Source organism: Pleurodeles waltl, chromosome 3_1, assembly GCF_031143425.1.
Source record: "Pleurodeles waltl isolate 20211129_DDA chromosome 3_1, aPleWal1.hap1.20221129, whole genome shotgun sequence".
Classification (NCBI taxonomy): domain Eukaryota; kingdom Metazoa; phylum Chordata; class Amphibia; order Caudata; family Salamandridae; genus Pleurodeles; species Pleurodeles waltl.
The window spans coordinates 561,270,473-561,290,922 of NC_090440.1; the positions used below are offsets into that span (position 1 = coordinate 561,270,473).

General features: G+C 46.3%; 1 protein-coding gene across 3 annotated transcripts in view; it reads right to left on the reverse strand.

Moving 5' to 3' along the window:
* The window catches only part of GOLM2 (golgi membrane protein 2), a 446,718-nt gene that overhangs the window by 306,730 nt on the left and 119,538 nt on the right, over positions 1-20,450 (reverse strand). For all 3 annotated transcript variants that reach the window (XM_069222964.1, XM_069222962.1, XM_069222963.1), the window contains exon 3: positions 6,919-7,021. In XM_069222964.1, coding sequence (XP_069079065.1) covers positions 6,919-7,021 — 103 coding nt within the window. The remainder of the gene's footprint in view (positions 1-6,918; positions 7,022-20,450) is intronic.

Consider the following 20,450-nt stretch of genomic DNA (forward strand, 5'->3'; position numbering starts at 1 on the left):
GGACTTATCTCTTATCAAGGAGGAGGGGCAGTACCATTGCAGGGTTTTTTATCTGGTCCCTTTCCAGTCCAGTGTGACCTCTACTAGGGCATGATCTGAGAGGGTGATGGAGTGAACTGCTGCCCTATGAAGCTCCTGGACCACCCCCTGACTGGAGAATGCGTAGTCAATTCTAGACTATATGCGCTGAGAGAAAAATGTGTAATCTTTATCGTTAGGGTGGAGTGTCCTCCAGGAGTCCACCAGTTCTATCTCTTTCATTCTTTGTTTCAGTGCATGTGAGAAGTTCCCTGTTGGTGAGCGGTGAGAGTGTGTGCTGTCATGGGTCGTGTGAGGTTAAAGACACCCATCATAAACATATCTCCCTCCGCAAAGGCCCCCAGTGCCTCTGAACACCCTTGTAGAAATCGTTTTTGGTTAGTGTTGGGGACATACACTGAGTCGAAAGTAGCTTGACGTCCCTATATTTCTCCTTTCACCATAAGGTAGCGCCCTCTTTATCTGTGTGGTGGCCGATGGGATGGAATTGTAAAGCTTGATGAAACATAACTGCCACTCCATTATGTTTCGTCGTGGCTAATGATTTCAAAATTTGTGGGTACTATTTATGTTTGAGTCTATGTTCCTCCGCCCGTCGAAGATGGGTCTCTTGCAGTGTATTACGTCATAGTGTTGGTCTGTTAAGTATTTCCACATTTTATGGCGTTTCGCTGATCAGTTTAGTCCTTTAATATTCCATGTAATTAATGTCACTACCATACTGTTAGGGCTATAGTCTTATCACATAAGATGATATTGGGGCAGACCGTTGTCCAACCCTCCCCGCCCTTGGAACTATACTCCGAAGCCCCATGAACCTACATAAGGGATTCACTCTCCCTCTTCTCCCTCAGTTGTTATCTGCCTCTTGCTGCTTGTTGACCATACAGAGTCTCCCATCTCCTAATAAAAAACAAACATTAAACGACTTGGGGACAAATAGTCCAGAACTTTGAAATCTCCACAATTTTGCTAACAACAGCTTGAGCTAAGGCTTAATACTGCTTACATCACTTTGTAGTCTTTTGATGTTGGGCTTAACTAGTGTGGTAAATGAGGTGGTAGTATTGTGTATATTAACTTGAACTATTGTGAAAGACGCACCATTAGGCTTGCATCTTCATTATCGGTTTAGCATGATCCTCTGTCCAGGCAAATAGGGAATCTAATTGTTAAAGAAGGGGGCCCCCTATGTCCCCTCAAGAAGGGGCTCTAGTTGCGCGGTTGGAGTTTAATTGTCAAAGTATCTTGTTAGTGTATGACAAGGTGTCCCCTTACCTGTTAGCATTTGTGTGCTCAAGGTTTTTTTCAGGCCAGTCATACTCCGGATCTGGGGGGTTTCCATGACCTCAGCTCTGAAGGTCACTCCTCTCCGCTCTCTCTTGAGTGAGGGATACCAAGCACCGTCATTGCCTTTGAGAGGTCAGTGACGTGATGTGGTCTGTTGTTTCATTCAAAGGCCAGGCCAAAGGGAAAGGTCCAGCGATACCGGACATGATGTTCCCTTAATTTGTCTGTGATAGGCTTGAATTGTTGCCTCCGAGCGAGAGTGGCAGGAGCTATATCTTGGAACAGGGTGCAAGATTCTCCCCGAAACATCACCTTATCTGTCTTTCTTGCCGCTTGGAGGATGGCTTCTTTGACCTTGAAGGAGTGCAGCTTTACTAGAACATCTATTGGCTGTCGATTATCGCTGGTAGGGCTGCTGCCCACTCTGTGGAATCTATCTATCTTTATCTTCAGCTGTGTCCTGCCCGTTATCTCCTGAAATAGGCCCACCACAAAGGCCTCGAGGTCAGGCCCCTTTTCTCCCTCCACCAGGTTCCTAATCCTGATGTTGTCTCGGCGAGCCCTATTTTCCATGTCTTCTTGCTTAAGTGTAGCCGTCTGAAGCTGCATCTAATTGGTTGGCACGGGCTTCCAGCTCTTCAGTCTTCATCTCTGTGCCCAGCATCCTGCTGCCCACATCTTTCGTGAGTGTGGATATTTTATCGTTAAGATCTGTTTGGAGTTTTTCTAGCGAGGAGGTCATGTCCGCCTTCAGTTCCTCTCTTAGGGCCAGATGTACGAAGCCTTTTGCATGTCGCAAACTGCGAAAAACGCAGTTTGCGGCATGCAAAAGGCCGAACGCAATGCTCATCCCCAAATTGTGAGTCAGTACCGACTCGCAATTTGGGAATGCGACTCGCAAATAGGAAGGGGTGTTCCCTTCCTATTTGCGACCGCATCGCCATTCAGAGTTGCTTTGTGACCGCGAATGCGGTCGCAAACCAACTCGCAGTTACCACCAGTGTCACACTGGTGGTAACTAATTCGCAAAAGGGAAGGGGTCCCCATGGGACCCCTTCCCCTTTGTGAATGCCGAAAAAAATATTCTTTCAGAGCAGGCAGTGGTCCTATGGACCACTGCCTACTCAGAAAAAAACGAAACCAAACGGTTTCGGTTTCATTTTGCAGCTCGTTTTCCTTTAAGGAAAACGGGCTGCAAAATGAACAAAAACTGGTTTATTGACAAAGCAGTCACAGACATGGAGGTCTGCTGACTACAGCAGGCCACCATCCCTGTGAGTGCAGGGACTCGCTATGGGGTTACAAACTGCGACCCACCTCATGAATATTGATGAGGTGGGTCTTTGCGACCCCATAGCGAGTCGCAGAAGGTGTCTGAGACACCTTTCTGCATCCAATTAGGAGAGTTGCAAATTGCGAGTTGGTCAGACTCGCAATTTGCAAGTCGCAAAATTGGAGTTTACTACATCTGGCCCTTAGTTCCTTTTTAAAATCTCTCAGGGAGGCCAGGAGGTCATCTGGTGTGAGAGCCATCTTGGAGACCTCATGCGGGGCCGCTTCCCCTTCGACTGGGGCAAAGTAATTGGCGACTCTGTTGGTGTTCTGTTTTTTGGGAGGCATGTGTATCAATAGTATTCTCTGATATCATGCCTGTGTCCAGGACCAATCGCCGGGATTTGTCTCCCCTTGCTATAGCTTCTTGCGTGGATCACCACGGTTCCTAGCCGGGCTTTGGGGGATCGGTTTCGTTCTGTGATGCGGTTCGCTTTGCCTCCACCATGGGCCTTCTGTCCCCAGTTGCTTTTGAGGGAGAAGCGCTCTGCAGCCTTGTGTCTTGATCAGGTCTCCCACTCTGTCCTGTCGTCTTCCCCCGGAGTGTGCAGTGCCTCCTGTCTTCCCTCAATCCATTTCCCTCACTCTTGAGGGGGAAGCTTACGGCAGCCTCGCGTCCTGATCATGTCTCCCACTCTGTGTCTTTGTTTCCCCCCAGTGCGTGCAGTGCCTCCTATCTTCCCTTCAGTCCCTCTCCACCACTCCTCTATCGTCCAAGTGTGGGCCTCTGGAAGACTTTTGACTCACCAGTTGTTCCCGGGTGCTAGTGCTTCTTAAACCTGTGTGGCCGACCTTCTGTGTGTGGTGGGGACTCCGTTGGCCGTTACGATGCCTTCTCCCCCCTCCCGGTCTGGTGCTTCTAGAGCCATTTCATTGTGCGCCAGCGTGTCTCGTTATCGCTGTGTCGGTTGCAATTTTAGGCTCAGGCACCTTGTCATACCCTCGTCCTCAGGCCTAGGCCTCAACCAATGCCTCTCCTGCTGCTATCTGTTTAGGGTATTGCATGCCCAAGGAGGCGAGCCATACACTCCTCTGCCGGTCTACGCACCTTTGTTACCAGCTTCAGCAGGCGGAGCTCTGTCTCTGCTTCCAGCGTGTCCTTCAACGCGGGCTGCGCTCTTTATTTCCTCGGTTTCCAGAGCTCCTCCTGTGCTCAATGGGAGCCCCTCCGTCACCTCCACCGCTCACACCCATTCATGCATTGTTTGCGCTCCGGATGGCGTCGTCTTTGCCCAACTTCGCTGCGGGTGACAGCGGAGCTGAGGGGATTCACGTCCCTTGGCTATCTTGGCAAGCCCTGCCTCCTTCAGTGAATATTTTTATGTCAGTTTGCAGCAAGTAAGATAGCTTTGTAAGTTTGGTATTGTTCTTGGTATGCCTGCTTTGTGTGTGAGTGTTATGTATGCATTGTGCATGGAATCGGTTATGGGACCCTTGTCTCTAAAGGAGTGATAAACGTTTGGCACTAATTTGGAACTAATTAGCATGACCATCTGGCCTGGTGCTAATTGGCTGGCATAACCTTAATAGCTTTTACTACTTCCTCCACAGTTATCTCTTTTCTAAGACCATCACACTCTGATGTGGCTAACACCGGCATACTTGGGTCGTTATAAGGGCCTTAGGTTTTCTGCATGTTTCCCCTATTTAGTTTAGCATAGTAATCCATGAACATCCCTTTTTTTTTTTCTTTTGTCAGAATTTGTAACCTTACACCTCAAATTCTTTCCCTCGCCATACATAGTTTCCTCGCTAGTAGTCAATCTGCCTTACCGGCCTTTTTCATAAACGTGGTGCTAAATTCAAATTAATGTCCTTCCAGAGCATTCCAATGACATCAAATTAATCTGGCCCCTTAGAATGAAAATGGAAAAAAAACAATTGAGGATAGAGTCGACGCCCATGCGCAATGGACACAAAAGGAGGAGTCACTCGGTCCCGTGACTCGAAAGACTTCTTCGAAGAAAAACAACTTGTAACACTCCGGCCCAACACCAGATGGCGAGCTATTGCAAAACATGCGTATCTACAGCGACAGATGCCATCGAACCTATCATTTCTTTCAACACTTTTAATATTCCTTTTTCTATAGGTTTCTGTTCCAGGTCGTTTAATTTGGCTTCCATTTTCTCTATGGTTATTTTATTATGTCTGTGTTCTGGTCAAACCGAAATACATATTCCCCTTCTGACCACACTGAATCCATCCCACAATGAATGCAAGGAAACCTCATTTGTGTCATTCGATTTAAATATCAGTTCTAAATTAGGTAGCCTACTATTTATAATACTTTTGTCAAATTTCTGGGATTTATTAATTCAAGGGGACTCTTCAATGTTACAATCTCAAATGACTGACTTATGGTCAAAAATGCTGATAAAATCAATCCTTAATCTTGTCAGTTGCTTCACCACGCGTATCAGTGCACCATATTATATCTATCCTGGAATACGTTTTACGGCTGTGAGAGAAAACGGTGTATTTCTTTATCAGTAAGATGACCATTTTGCAACCCCACATTTGAAAAAATGCAAGTCGCGCTCTGCAACATCCCACTACTAGAGTAACTGTCTTAGGTTGTCTATCTAGAAATGTGTTAGGCACTACATTAAAATACACTAGCTGCATAATGTCCGACGGTTTGTCCCCAAAAAGAGCCATTTGTCTGGACTGTTTCTCAACTCGAGTTTGATACATGAGTGGATTCCAGTGCTACCCTACATTACATTTTACCTATGTGTGCTGCATATCTGACTATTTCTTTAATTGGTTATCACCGCAGCTACAATGTATGCAAAATCTCCATGGACAGCAACCAGTAACCCTGTTACCTTCTGTTTGGCAGAGCATCTTTGGTGACTAAATGGGTTTCTACTAAGCAAATTTTGCTGGTAGATTCTGATAAAAAGGATTAGTCAGATTGTGTGTAGTTTGACTGTTGAGTTTAATTGCTTAAAATTCCCAGTGATTAGACGTACCATCTAGTAGGAAGGTAGTAGTCGCTTATCCACAGCTCTACCCATCCATTCCTTAAATCCACAGCTATCCATCTTGACTGCGCCTTTAGTAGTTCCCCTTGGCACTGGGTTCACCTTCTAGCCAAATCCCTTCCAGATCACGAAACATTACACTGAGGCCTCCTAACTTAGAAACTAGCAGAACTGATCCCTCGTAGGCCTTGTGAACGCATTTGACATGTCTGCGATTCATGGTATTGAACACATCCATTAAAGAAACATAGCTGCAATTTCATTTGCATCCTGTGAGCTCAGTTTAGTCTTTCCCTCTGTTACTAGGTGAATGTCTGCCACCATCTCTTTTGCTGTTACGACCTCATTCCCATCATGCTCTCTGGTGGCTTCAGGATTGAGACTTATCTTGTTCAGGGTCAGCAGAATCAGTGTTTGTCAGATCTAACAGTGACTTTCCTTCCTACAGAAGTCTGATTTGGTGGCTCTTGAAGTTCAACTTAAAAACCAGTGCAAGTGGAAATGCCAATCTGTACCTAATCTATCTTTCCCAAGTTTGCTTTCTCACCTCCTGGAGGACTCTTCTTTTATTCAAGGTCCTCTAGAATAGACCTTGGAAAACGTGAATTGTGTTATCCTCACATTTTATGGCTTTGGATCATCTCATTTTCCACATAATACTCAGTCCTTTAATGCTGATGGGGATGAAGTTTGCAATGATGCCTCTCGCTCGAGCCTCAAATTCAGCACTCCAGGCACCCACCCTGTAAATTATCATATTGCCAAGATTTTGTTCTCTCGCAGGACATGGTGAAATATGGTTGCACAGCAAACTCCAATGTCCTCCGCGCTAGGATTACTTAACATACCTCAACCCAGCGTATTCCTAGCTAGACCTATCTTCCAGATTATTACATTTGTCTTTGAGCTCCTTAAAGTCACATGGCATCATGGTGAGTGTGGAAGTTGCATCCTCCACTGTTAGGTGCATGGTCAAGAATATATCCTCATTGGCGCTCACTCATTTATTATTTGCTGGAATGTCCTAATTCTTACTTGCACACACACACAAAGTCCAGCATGCCAGTTCACATATATTCACAAACCACAGAAGAACTCACAACCTCTAGCTCTTACAGCAGAACAACATATGCAGCACTCAACATCTAATCAACGATCAAATTTAATGCCATTCACAGGAACTAGTGTACCCACTTGCTCCAGCACACCACATTCAGCATTCAACCATTTCCCACATCACTGCAGGACAATATGGTAAGCATTATACCTTTCTTTTTCAAGCTTGTTCAGAAGGTAAGTATTGTTGGTCTGCAACTCATGCAGTTGATCTTCACGCTGAAGGAAAGCCTGATTCAGATCAGCAAGTTGTTCTAAGTGAAGACAAACAAAAGGTTAAAATGAGCCAAGAAAATATTAAAAACTAAGTTCGAGTCAAGTATACTTTATCACAGTTGGTGAAATATGAACCATATTGCAAAAATATTATAACCAAAGTTACAAAATGTAATGAGAGAATTCACATCACACATTCAAAATTAGGCCAAGTGATAGTCTGTTGTAAGAATTCAAACCTTATATCTAACTTAATAAATACATTAAAATATGAAATGTAAAGTATAATAATATAAAGCCTGCTGACCATAAACTGAATTCAAATTTATAAGAATTAACAGGCATTTGCAATGCAATAGGCCTTGGATTTGCACGAGTTCGAGCTATTGATGTAAATTAATAACTGGACTTTTCTTGGCACATAAATTGGTCAATCCTGCCTCATAATTTAGTCTTTTCCTGCCACATAATTCCAGTGGCCCTATATGTAACTAAAAAACTTTCATTTACCTTATTCCTCAATCTTCCACCAAAAATGAAAATGTTGCCATTTAGCAACTAAATTTAATTCTGCCATGCTAATTCCAAAAGAATACCACTTTCACCATCCCACCATCAAAGCTGCTGGCTGGCTAACACAATTACCCCCAAAAAACACAAGACAGCCACGTAGGAGTATCGATAGAAATAAACCAGAAGGGTCACCCAAACTTATCAAGAGTGTTCAAACAGTCATAGTGTAAAAAGGATGTTAAGTTGGCCTGAATCATGGTCATAATTGCAATAAGGAGAGATTATTAAAACATATACAATTATTATGTAAACACAATAAAAACCTTTATCAGAAATAAACTTTTGGCATTAGATTGAAACGCTCAGAACAGCCCCTACAACACATAGCAATGAAAATAGCATTTGTAGACAGAAAGAGCATTTGTAGACAGAAAGAGCACATTGTGGTGAATGTGTTGAAGGTGGTCTCATTGATCTAGGACCACCACAGGCTGAGTCATGAGCAAAAATGTTTTGTAAAAGTAATGGCCTGCAAAGCATTATGGGGCGGGTTTTCAGAGTGCAGTTAGTATTGGCTCTCCTGCTGTGCTGGAAAGGCCACTTTGAGGATGTCTGTGTTTTTTACGTAAAGCATTCCTCACCTTTAGAATAGATGCCATAGTAGTACTCCACAAAGGTGGAGGGTCTGGAGAGCGGACTCAGACCAAAGTGTCCAGTAGAACTGAGGGAGTGAAAGAACCTTGCATTCGAACCTGGCTGTCAAGGTAGTAGTGCTTCATGAATGTAGTTATCGATGCTCACATCACAGCCTCTCCCTCAATGATGCACCATTGTTATGGCCTTGCTCTTGGTGGCACTGGCCCTCAAACATCAGAGAGCTTTTTGTTCGGACAGCGGGCAGCAGATTTTGTTTCAAAGGACTATCCATAGTGCCCTCTTTTGCATCACCTTATCTCTTGTTGCACTTGAAAACCGACAAAATAGCTCATTATCAAACCCAATGTTTTTTGTGTGGTTTATGTAACAAGTTACCATACTCTTTGTATCAAAGCAATGGAGCCTCTCCTCCTTGGAGGGGTGAGCCATGTGCTTGGCACCAATTTGTTTAGAAAAAGGATGGTGTAGGTGGAGGTTGTATCAACAATGCCTGCAGTTCACTCACATGGTGGCTAATGTGATATAAAAGAGAAGTGTTTTCACTGATAAGAGCCTTAAGGAACAGCTATGCAAACGCTCAATGCGTGTGCATACAAGAAATGTCATAACAACGTTTCACTGAGACATCAAAATGATTTTGGGGGGCAAAACATGGTTCAAACCTTTAATAAAACATCACAGAAGGCGCCCTAAACATGCAAAGCTAACAAAAGAAGAACAAAATAACATCAGAATGTTGGGACAGTAAGTGTAGTACAGTCACTCTTTTTGGCATGGTTACCGCATACTTTTTGCCTGTTTATCAGTGTGTTTAGACTGTTTTCACTGGGACCCTGCTAACCAGGACCCCAGTGATTGTGCTCTCTCTCCTCTAAATTTGGTTATTTTGGTACCCTTCACACTGGACAATTGGCACACTGGTGTACCCCTGTAAGTCCCTAGTATATGGTACTTAGGTACACAGGGGTCCCCTATGGGCTGCAGCATGTATTATGCCACCCATAGGAGCCTATGCAAAATATGCCTGCAGGCCTGCCAATGCAGCCTGCTTGAAAAGGTGCACACACTCTTTCACTGCTGGTCCCTGCACCAAGTCAATGTAGGTCACCCTTATAGTAGGCCCTCCTAGGCCAGCGGGCAGGGTGCAGGTTCCTGTGTGTGAGGGCACCCCTTCATGAGCAGAGGTGCCCCCACGAACTACGGTTCCAATGCACTGGAGTTCGCAAGTGCAGGGAAGCTATTTTGCCCGAGTACTGGCCACACTGCCTGCAGTCCAGCTCCATAATGTTAACTCCGAACCTAGGCATGTTTGGTATCAAACATGTGGGAATCATAACCCAATACTAATGCCAGTATTGGTGGCATGATTCCATGCACTGTGGGGGCTCCCCTACCAGTCTTTCAGGGTTTGCAGGCAGCACACTGTGCTGCAGCCCCCCAGACAGGGTTCCGTCCTCCTGCTCCTTGACCAGCTCAGGCAAGTGAAGGCAGAACAAAGGATTTCCTGTGGGAGAGGGAGGTTAACACCCTAACCCTTGGAAATAGGCGTTACAGACTGGGGAGGGGTAACCTCCGCATGCCACCGGCTTGCTTTGAAGGTCACATTTGGTGCCCTTCTTGCATAATCTGGTTTGCACCAGTCCAGTGAGAAGGCACACAAAGGAAAGGGGAATGACCACTCCCCTGTCCATCACCACCTCAGGGTTGGTGCCCAAAGCTCCTCCAGGTGGCCACTTGATTCTGCCATCTTGAAAACAAGATGTGCATAGGCCCCTGGAAGCATCTAGTTGGTCAGGACAGGTGACGACGTTAGTGATTCCCTCTGATAGGTGGTCACCCTGCAAAGTGACCAAGCCCCCTGTTAGGGCTATTTAGGGACACCCTTGCGGGTGGGTCCCCAGATTCGGCATGCAAGACTCCACCAGGACTCCTCTGCATCTACCTCTTTTGCTCCTGGCCCCCAGAACCCCTGCTGGACTCTTCAGGAACCACACAAGCCTGCAACCTCTGAGACAATCGCGCCTTGCAAGATTCAGCTCCTTCCAGCATTTGTAACATCTCCATGGCTGTGCATACTCTGGGGTCGGCAAGAATTCAGCTGCACCAAAGACGCAAGAAGGAATCTGTTATGTTAATTTATTTCGGATCGAAGAATGTTGGCTTGAGTATTCCGTTGCTGTAGTCAAGCCCGAACGTTTCAACATTGTCAGTTGGAAAACGCGGCTGACGGACGACACATCGATGGTTTCCTTGTGTGGTCTTAATAAAATTAAAAGTCGGCATTCAAAGTCTACATGTACATGTGACTTCTTTACTAAGAGCACAACAGAATCTCCCTTGGAGTGAAGGAGTCACTCCCCTGCATCCACAGGCACCTAAGGCAATGACGTCTGGCTGCTGGAACCTGCTCTCCTCTGGAACTGCTTGGATCCTGCAACACAGGTGGTAGTGTTGAGTGGTCCTCTCTATCATCTTTCCAACTCGGGAGATGGTGAGCCCTTGCCTCTCCTTGCAGGACAATACCCCTGTGCACCGGGACTCTTGCAGCAACTGAGTGTTGTTGACTCCAGCTCCAAGGGATCTTCAGTCTGCAAGTAGCCCCAGCCTCCAGCACTTCATCCTTGCAAGGACAGTCTCTCCTCTACTGCTCCAACGACGTGGAGCTCCTCTCCAGGTGTGCTGACTGGGCTTAACTGCAAATTACTATGCCTGCTGCCAGCGGGTTGCCTGTCGGGGCTGCAACTGCTTCTGTTGGCTCTCCTGACTGCTGAGGGTCCGTCGAGTCCTCTGGACCTTGCTGGTCCTCTTCTTCTCTGCAAATCGTCTTCTGCCTAGATTTGCATTTGCCAAGCCTTGTTGGTGGTCCTCCTTACCACTGACCATATGTGACCCGGCAACCAGCATGGGACATCATCTGCAGAACTCCAAGGACATCCCTGGAGCTCCTGGGCTCCATCGCTGATCTTCATCTTCCCCAGCTGACCTGGATCTTCATCCACAGAATGGTGGGTAGTGGCTCCTGCCCCACTTGGACACTCCTGTGTGGACTGGACTCTGTCCCCTTCGTTTGCAGGTTGTCTTCTTCCAGAATCCACTGTTGGGTTCCACTGGACTGGTCCTGGTCTTGCAATCTTCCTTTTCCAAGTCCCCGTGTTAGTCTTTGGGAAAATCAGGTAATTTACTCTGCTCCCCTGGTCACTGGGGGTCGCCTACGTACTGACCTCTGGGGGTTCTAAATTCTTCCAGCTCCCTTCTAACTACTCCACATCCTTGGGTGGGGGACCTCACTTCACATTCCACTATTTTAGTATATGGTTTGGCCCCACTATAGGGCCCTAGCTATTTTTCACTATTTCTTGCCAATGCTTGTTGTTTCGAAATGCTTCCTATTACTGTGTGTGTATATATATTTACCCAGTGTACATCTGTTCATGGCATGTAGTGCTGAAGATTCACATGCTATGCATAGCTCTTCCGACATCTAGTGTTGAGCTCGGAGTGTTACAAGTTGTTTTTCTTCAAAGAAGTCTTTTCAGAGTCATGGGATCGAGTGACTCCTCCTCTCTGTTTCAGTGGGCATGGGCATCAACTCCATTGTTACATTGTTTTCCCGCAAAGGGTGAAGGAAGGAGTGATAGAGTATAAGAATACAAAGAGATGTCCACGCAAATGTAAATGTATCTACATATGTACAAATGTTAAAAACTTAAACGACTACAGGCTTCCTGGGAGGAGGGAAGGTGCATGTGAATCTGCAGCACTACATGCCACGAACAGATGTACACTGGGTAAGTGACATTTTCCGTTCAATGGCATGTGTAGCTGCAGATACACATGCTATGCATAGACTAGAAAGCAGTTAGTCCTGCCAAAAAGCAGTAGCTAGCCTGTAGGAGTTGAAGTTGTTTGAAATAGTGTCCTGAAGACAGCGTGGCCTACAGTGGCTTGTTGCTGTGAGAAAACATCAACACAGTAGTGTTTTGTAAATGTATGGGGAGTTGACCATGTGGCTGCTTTACATATCTCAAACATTGGTATGTTCCCTAAAAATGGCATTGATGCACCTTTCTTTCTTGTAGAATGTTCTCTAGGAGTGATTAGAAGGTTTCTTTTTGTTTTTGTGTAGCATGTTTGTATGCATCTAACAATCCATCTTGCTAATCCTTGTTTTGATATAGGATTGCCTTTATGTGGTTCTTGGAAAGCAACGAAAAGTTGTTTTGTTTTCCTAAAATCTTTAGTTTTATCTATATAGTACATAAGAGCTCTTTTGAGATCTAGGGTATGAAGAGCTCTTTCTGCCACAGAGTTTGGCTGTGGAAAGAAGACTGGCAATTCCACTGTTTGGTTGATGTGGAAAGGAGATACTACTTTTGGTAGGAATTTTGGATTTTTTCTAAGTACAACTTTATGTTTGTTTACTTGGAAAAGGGGTTCCTCAAGAGTGAACGCTTGTATCTCACTAACTCTTCTTAAAGAGGTAATAGCTACAAGAAAGGTGACTTTCCATGTTAGAAATTGTATTTGACAAGAGTGCATGAGTTCAAAAGGTGGTCCCATGAGTCTGGTAAGTACTATATTTAGATTCCACGGTGGAACAGGTGGTGTTGTAGGCGGAATAATGCGTCTTAATCCTTCCATGAAGGCTTTAATAACAGGAACTCTGAATAGAGAAGTGTGCTGAATAGTCTGTAAGTATGCAGATATTGCAGTAAGGTGTATTTTGATGGATGAGAAAGCCAAATTTGATTCCTGCAAATGAAGTAATAGCATACAGTGCCTCATTACGACCCTTGCGGCCGGCTGTAAGCTGGCGGTAACACCGCAAACAGGCTGGGGGTGTACCGCCAGCATATTATGACCGTGGCGCATTAGCCACTGCCATACCGCCGGCCCCTCCAACATAACGCCAAGCTTCCGCCTGGCGGTCATACTCCCCACGGCAGCAGTGCAAGCACCGCTGCCCTAGGGATTATGAGTCCCCAACCGCCAGCCTGTCCACGGCGGTAAACACCGCCATGGAAAGGCTGGCGGTAAGAGGGACTCATGGTGCCCCTGGGGGCCCCTGCACTTGGCATGGGCAGTGCAGGGGCCCCCAGGCACAGCCCCATCGCGCATTTCACTGCCTGAATTTTGGGAAGTGAAATGCGCGACGGGTGCCGCTGCACATCAACATTGCCGCTGGCTGTATTATGAGCTGGCTGCAATGTTGATGTGACTTTTCTGCTGGGCCAGCAGACGAAAATGCTGTTTCCGTCTGCTGGCCCAGCGGAAAGGTCATAATAGGGAGCCAGATATACCGCCAGCATTGGTGGTATAGTGGCGCCCGCAGCTTCGGCAGTCTTTTGAAAACACCGCCGAAGTTTTAATGAGGGCGAATATGTTGTATAGATGCTGTAAGTGGCTCGATGTTTTTAGATCGGCAATAGAAAACAAATCTTTTCCACTTGTTTGCGTAGCATTGTCCAGTAGTAGGTTTACGTACTTGTTTAATCACTTCCATACATTCTGGTGGAAGCTTTAGATAATAAAATTCTATGACTTCAAGACCCAAATCGCTAGATTGAGTGCATTGGGTTTTGGGTGCCTGATTTGACCTTTGTTCTGTGTTAACAAATCTGGTCTGTTTGGGAGTTGGGAATGTGGTACTACAGACAGATCTAGAAGTGTTGTGTACCAATGCTGGCGTGTCCATGTTGGTGCTATGAGTATCATGGTGAGTGACGTTTGACGTAGTTTGCTGACCAGAAAGGGAAGGAGTGGGAGAGGGGGAAAAGCGTAAGCAAATATCCCTGACCAATTGAGCCATAGAGCATTGCCCTTGGATAGGGGATGTGGGTGTCTGGATGCAAAGTTTTGGCATTTTGCATTTTCACTTGTTGCAAATAGATCTATGTCTGGTGTTCCCCACTTTTGAAGTACTTGGGAGTGAATCTCCCATTTGTGTGTTTGATGGTGATTTCTGCTTAGGAGATCTGCCAACTGATTGTCTATCCCTGGAATATATTGTGCTAAAAAATGAATTTGATTGTGAATTGCCTATTTCCAAATTATTTGGGATAGAAGGGACAGTTGAGATGAATGTGTCCCACCCTGTTTGTTGAGATAATACATGGTTGTCATGTTGTTGTTTTTTATGAGAACATTCTTCTGTTTGAGAAGAGGTTAAAATGCTTTTAGGGCAAGAAATACAGCTAATAATTCTAAGTGGTTTATGTGTAGCTGCTTCTGTTTGACATCCCACTGCCCTTGAATGGTCTAATTGTTGAGATGAGCTCCCCAACCGATCACAGATGCGTCTGCTGTGATTATAGTCTGAGGCACGGGTCTTGAAATGACCGCCCCTTTATAAGATTGCTGCGATTCTGCCATTGAAGGGATATATGTGTTTGGCGGTCCATCAACACCAGATCTTGAAGTTGACCTTGTGCCTGACACCATTGTTGTGAGAGGCACTGTTGTACGGGTCTCATGTTTAGTCTTGCATGTGGGACTATAGCTATGCAAGATGCCATCATTCCTAGAATCTTCATGATAAATCTCACAGTGTATTGTTGATTTGGCTGTATGAGTTGTATGGGATTTTCGAAAGCTTGTATCCTTTGTGTATTTGGATAAGATAGGGCTTGTTGAGTTTTTAGGATAGCACCTAGGTAAGGTTGTACCTGTGCTGGTTGAAGGTGGGACTTTTGGTAATTTAGAGTGAACCCTAGGGTGTTCAAGTTTTCTATTACGTAATGAGTGTGCTGTTGGCATTGTGTAAAATTGCTTGATTTTATTAGCCAATCGTCGAGATATGGAAAGACATGGATGTGTTGTCTCCTTAAGTAGGCTGCTACTACTGCTAGACACTTTGTGAACACTCTTGGAGATGTTGTTATGCCGAATGGCAACGCCTTGAACTGGTAGTGTTTTCCTGCTATGACAAACCTGAGGTATTTTCTGTGAGCTGGATGGATGGGTTTATGTAAATACGCATCATTGAGGTCTAAAGCAGTCATGTAATCTTGTTTTTGTAGTAGTGGAATGACATCTTGCAGAGTTACCATGTGAAAATGTTCTGACAGGATGTATAGATTGAGGGGCCTGAGGTCCAAGATGGGTCTGAGGGTGCTGTCTTTTTTGGGAATGAGGAAGTATAGGGAGTATACTCCTGTTCCTTGTTGAGTATGTGGAACCAATTCTATTGCTTGTTTTAATAGTAGAGATTGTACCTCTTGTTGTAACAGAACAGTGTGTTCTGGGGACAACTTGTGGTATTGTGGTGGAATGTTTGGAGGGGTGGAAATTAATTCTAGGCAATAGCCATTGCGGATAATTGATAATACCCAATTGTCTGTGGTGATATTTTGCCAATGAGAGTGGAATTGCTGTAGTCTTCCTCCCACAGGAGATGTGTGGAGTGGAAGGGAGGGAAGGAAGTCACTGTTTAGGTTGTGTTGCGGTCTGCTTAGAGGTTTGGAATTTACCTCTGTTTCGAAAATACTGTCTGTAAGGAAATGCCTCCTTTGCATGGTTACCCCCCTAACATTTTGCCTTTGCTGATGCTAAGTTTTGATTGAAAGTGTGCTGGGACCCTGCTAACCAGGCCCCAGCACCAGTGTTCTTTCCCTAAACTGTACCTTTGTCTCCACAATTGGCACAACCCTGGCACTCAGGTAAGTCCCTTGTAACTGGTACCCCTGGTACCAAGGGCCCTGATGCCAGGGAAGGTCTCTAAAGGCTGCATCATTTCTTATGCCACCCTGGGGACCCCTCACTCAGCACATGCACACTGCCTCACATCTTGTGTGTGCTAGTGGGGAGAAAAAGGCTAAGTCGACATGCCAACCTCACACTGCCTGTGGCATAGGTAAGTCACCCCGCTAGCAGGCCTTTCAGCCCTAAGGCAGGGTGCACTGCACCACAGGTGAGGGCATATGTGCATGAGCACAATGTCCCTACAGTGTCTAAGCAAAACCTTAGACATTGTAAGTGCAGGGTAGCCATAAGAGTATACGGTCTGGGAGTCTGTCAAACACGAACTCCACAGTTCCATAATGGCTACACTGAAAACTGTGAAGTTTGGTATCAAACTTCTCAGCACAATAAATGCACACTGATGCCAGTGTGCAATTTATTGTAACATACACCCAGAAGGCATCTTAGAGATGCCCCCGAACACTAATCCGACTTCTAGTGTAGGCAGACCAGTTTCTGCCAGCCTGCCACACACCAGACATGTTGCTGGCCAAATGGGGAGAGTGCCGTTGTCACTCTGTGGCCAGGAACAAAGCCTGTACTGGGTGTAGGTGCTTCTCACCTCCCCCTGAAGGAACTGTAACACCTGGCGGTGAGCCTCAAAGGCTCACCCCTTTTGTTACAGTGCCCCAGGGCATGCCAGCTAGTGGAGATGCCCGCCCCTCCGGCCACTGCCCCCACTTTTGGCGGCAAGGCTGGAGGAGATAATGAGAAAAACAAGGAGGAGTCACCCACCAGTCAGGACAGCCCTTAAGGTGTCCTGAGCTGAGGTGACCCCTACCTTTAGAAATCCTCCATCTTATGTTTGGAGGATTCCCCCAATAGGATTAGGGATGTGCCACCCCCCCCCCTCCCCACAGGGAGGAGGCACAAAGAGGGTGTAGCCACCCTCAAGGACAGTAGCCGTTGGCTACTGCCCTCCCAGACCTAAACAAACCCCTAAATTCAGTATTTAGGGGCTCCCCAGATCCCAGGAAATCAGATTCCTGCAACCTGAAGAAAGAAGGACTGCTGACCTACAAGCCTGCAGAGAAGGAGGAAGACGACAACTGCTTTGGCCCCAGCCTGTCTCCAACTTCGAAAACCTGCAACCAGCAACGCATCCGACAGGGACCAGCGACCTCTGAAGCCTCAGAGGACTGCCCTGGACTAAAGCACCAAGAAACTCCCATGAACAGCAGCCCTGTTAAAAACCAACTACTTCTTTGCAACAAAGAAGCAACTTTCCAAGACTGCACGTTTCCCACCGGAAGCGTGAGACATCCCACTCTGCACCAGACGCCCCCAGCTCGAGATTTAGAGAACCAACACCTCAGGGAGGACTCCCCAGCGACTGCGAGCCCGTGAGTAACCAGAGACGACCCCCCCTGAGTCCCCACAGCGACACCTAGAGAGAGAATCCAGAGGCTCCCCCTGACCGCGACAGCCTGTAACAAGGGACGGGACGCCTGGAACCAACACTGCACCCGCAGCCCCCAGGACCTGAAGGAACCGAACTTCAGCGCAGGAGTGATCCCCAGGCATCCCTCTGCCTAGCCCAGGTGGTGGCTGTCCCGAGAAGCCCCCCCCGTGCCTGCCTGCACCGCTAGAGTGACCCCCGGGTCCCTCCATTGTTTCCTACCTGAAACCAGACACCTGCTTTGCACACTGCACCCGGCCGCCCCTGTGCCGCTGAGGGTGTGTTTTGTGTGCCTACTTGTGTCCCCCCCCCCAGTGCTCTACAAAAGCCCCCTGGTCTTCCCCCGAGGACGCAAGTACTTACCTGCTGGCAGACTGGAACCGGAGCACCCCTGTTCCCCATAGGCACCTGTGTGTTTTGGGCACCTCTTTGACCTCTGCACCTGACCGGCCCTGAGCTGCTGGTGTGGTAACTTTGGGGTTGCCTTGAACCACCAACGGTGGGCTGCCTATGCCCCAGGACTGAAACATGTAATTGTTTTACTTACCTCCTAAACTAACCTTTACTTACCTCCCCCAGGAACTGTTGAATGTTGCACTGTGTCCACTTTGAAAGTAGCTTATTGCAATTTTTACAAAGACTGTATATGATATTGCTTTTATTCAAAGTTCCTAAAGTATCTAAGTGAAATACCTTACATTTAAAGTGTTTACTGTAAATCTTGAACCTGTGGTTCTTAAAATAAACTAAGAAAATATATTTTTCAATATAAAAACCTATTGGCCTGGAGTAAGTCTTTGAGTGTGTGTTCCTCATTTATTGCCTGTGTGTGTACAACAAATGCTTAAAATTACCCTCTGATAAGCCTACTGCTCGACCACACTACCACAAAATAGAGCATTATAATTATCTAATTTTGCCACTGTCTTACCTCTAAGGGGAACCCTTGGACTCTGTGCACACTATTTCTTACTTCGAAATAGTATATACAGAGCCAACTACCTACACTGTCCTCTATAGGACCCTCTAGACCCACCTCTTTGATATTGGGTTTGTTGTCCCTGTTTTGTTTGGGAGGTGGAAGCATCTGAGGATTGTGGCTTAAAACCTCCTCTAAACTGTGGTCTGCGAAAGGAGCCGCTATATGGGGTGGTGTGTAAAGCGCCCATTGCTTTCGCAGTATCTAAGTCCTTCCTCAGTTTCTCAATAGTGGTGTCTACTTCTGGGCCAAAGAGATGCTTCCTGTCCAAAGGCATATTAAGTACTGCCTGTTGAATTTCTGGTTTAAAACCAGAGGAGCGTAGCCATGCATGTGTTCTAATTGTGATGGCAGTATTTACACTCCTTGCAGCTGTATCAGCAGCATTGAGGGCAGACCTTATTTGATTATTGCTGATAGCTTGTCGCTCTTCCACCACTTGTTGTGCTCTTTTTTTATGCTCCTTTGGTAGATGCTGTATAAGATCTTGCATTTCGTCCCAATGGGCCCTGTCATACCTGGCTAGAAGTGCCTGAGAATTGGCAATTCTCCACTGGTTTGCTGCTTGTGTGGCAACTCTTTTCCCAGCTGCATCAAATTTTCTACTCCCCTTATCAGGAGGAGGTGCGTCTCCTGATGACTGGCTGTCTGCCCTTTTCCTTGCTGCACTGACTACTACTGAGTCTGGAGGGACCTGACAAGAGATATAATCTGGGTCAGAAGGGGCAGGCTTATACTTTTTATCGATTCTAGGGGTGATGATCCTAGCTTTGAAAGGTTCATTAAAAATTTGATCTGCATGTTTAACCATTCCTGGTAAGAATTGGGAGACACTGGTATGTGGAATGAGTAGAAGACAGTGTATTAAATAAAAAGCCTTCCAATGGCTCAGAATGCATGGCTACTCCATGATAAGCTGCTGCCCTAGAAATTACTTGGGTGTATGCAGTGGTGTCTTCTGGAGGAGAAGGTTTGGATGGGTAAAGGTCTGGATCATTGTCTGGTATGTGACCAGGGTCATAGCGGTTCCATGCAAGTAGAAAGAATGTGTTGGAGAAGGCAATGGTCGTGGGCTATTTTGAGGTGAGAAAGAGAGCTGTGGAGATTGAGGGGGAGAAGTATGGAGAGGTAGTGGATTCTCCTTTTGTTTTTGCACCTTTGCTGGTGGTTGCACAGAGTCTAATTCCTCCTGGAAAGCCAGCTTTCTTTTGGTTTTAAAAGGAGGTGCAGTGATGATTCTTCCTGTCTCCTTATGAATATGGATTCTGGACTGTCTCTCATCCATAATTTGTAATATTGGTTCAATCTCAGTCTCTTCTTCAGAAGTCTTATGAGATTCCATGATGCACTTTTCAATTTGCTTTAATTTTTTGGAAAGTCCTTGCTCCTCTGTATATGAGGTTTTTTTCGGCTCTGAGGTATTTATCTTTTTTGGTATGAAAAAGTAGTTGGATGTCTCAGCTCCGAACCCAATTGTCGAGTTTTCGACTCCGAGGAACGGGGTCTTTTACTCGAATCTGAAATGGTGCTTTTAATGGATTTGCTCAACTCCGAGGTGGACGGAGGAGTGGCCTTTTTTGGCGCTGACCCCGAAGGAGAGTCGCCAACAGTCTTTTTTCAGGCCGAACCATGGCCTTCCGGCAGTGGTGTACACAAGGTCTTTGAATGTTTTTTCTGCAGGGGTGTAGGGGGAGACGTACTCACATGCTGGCCAGCTGTGATGGGTCTGTCATCTTCAGATTCCTGTTCGGAGTCTGTGTCTCGGATGGAGACTGCTGTCTGCGCCTGCTCTTCCTCCATGACGTCGAGATGTTTGCTGATTTTCGACGCCATTTCGAGTCTTCGGGCTCTGCGATCTCTGAGGGTCTTCTTTGATCGAAATGAATGACCAGCCTCGCAATCTTCCTCTTGATGGTCTGGAGAAAGGCACAAATTACAAACCAGGTGTTGGTCTGTGTATGGGTACTTTGCGTGGCACCGAGGACAGAATTGGAATGGAGTCCGATCCATCAGGCTTTCCACCCGGTAGGCCCGGACAGGCCCGAGTTGGGCACACGCGCACCCCGAAAGGCGAGATGAAGGTTTTGACGGTGCTACCAGTTCGATGCTAGATGGGTAAACGCGATCGAAACAATACCGACAAATAAGTACGTTTTCTGAAGTTTTCCAAATCGAAATC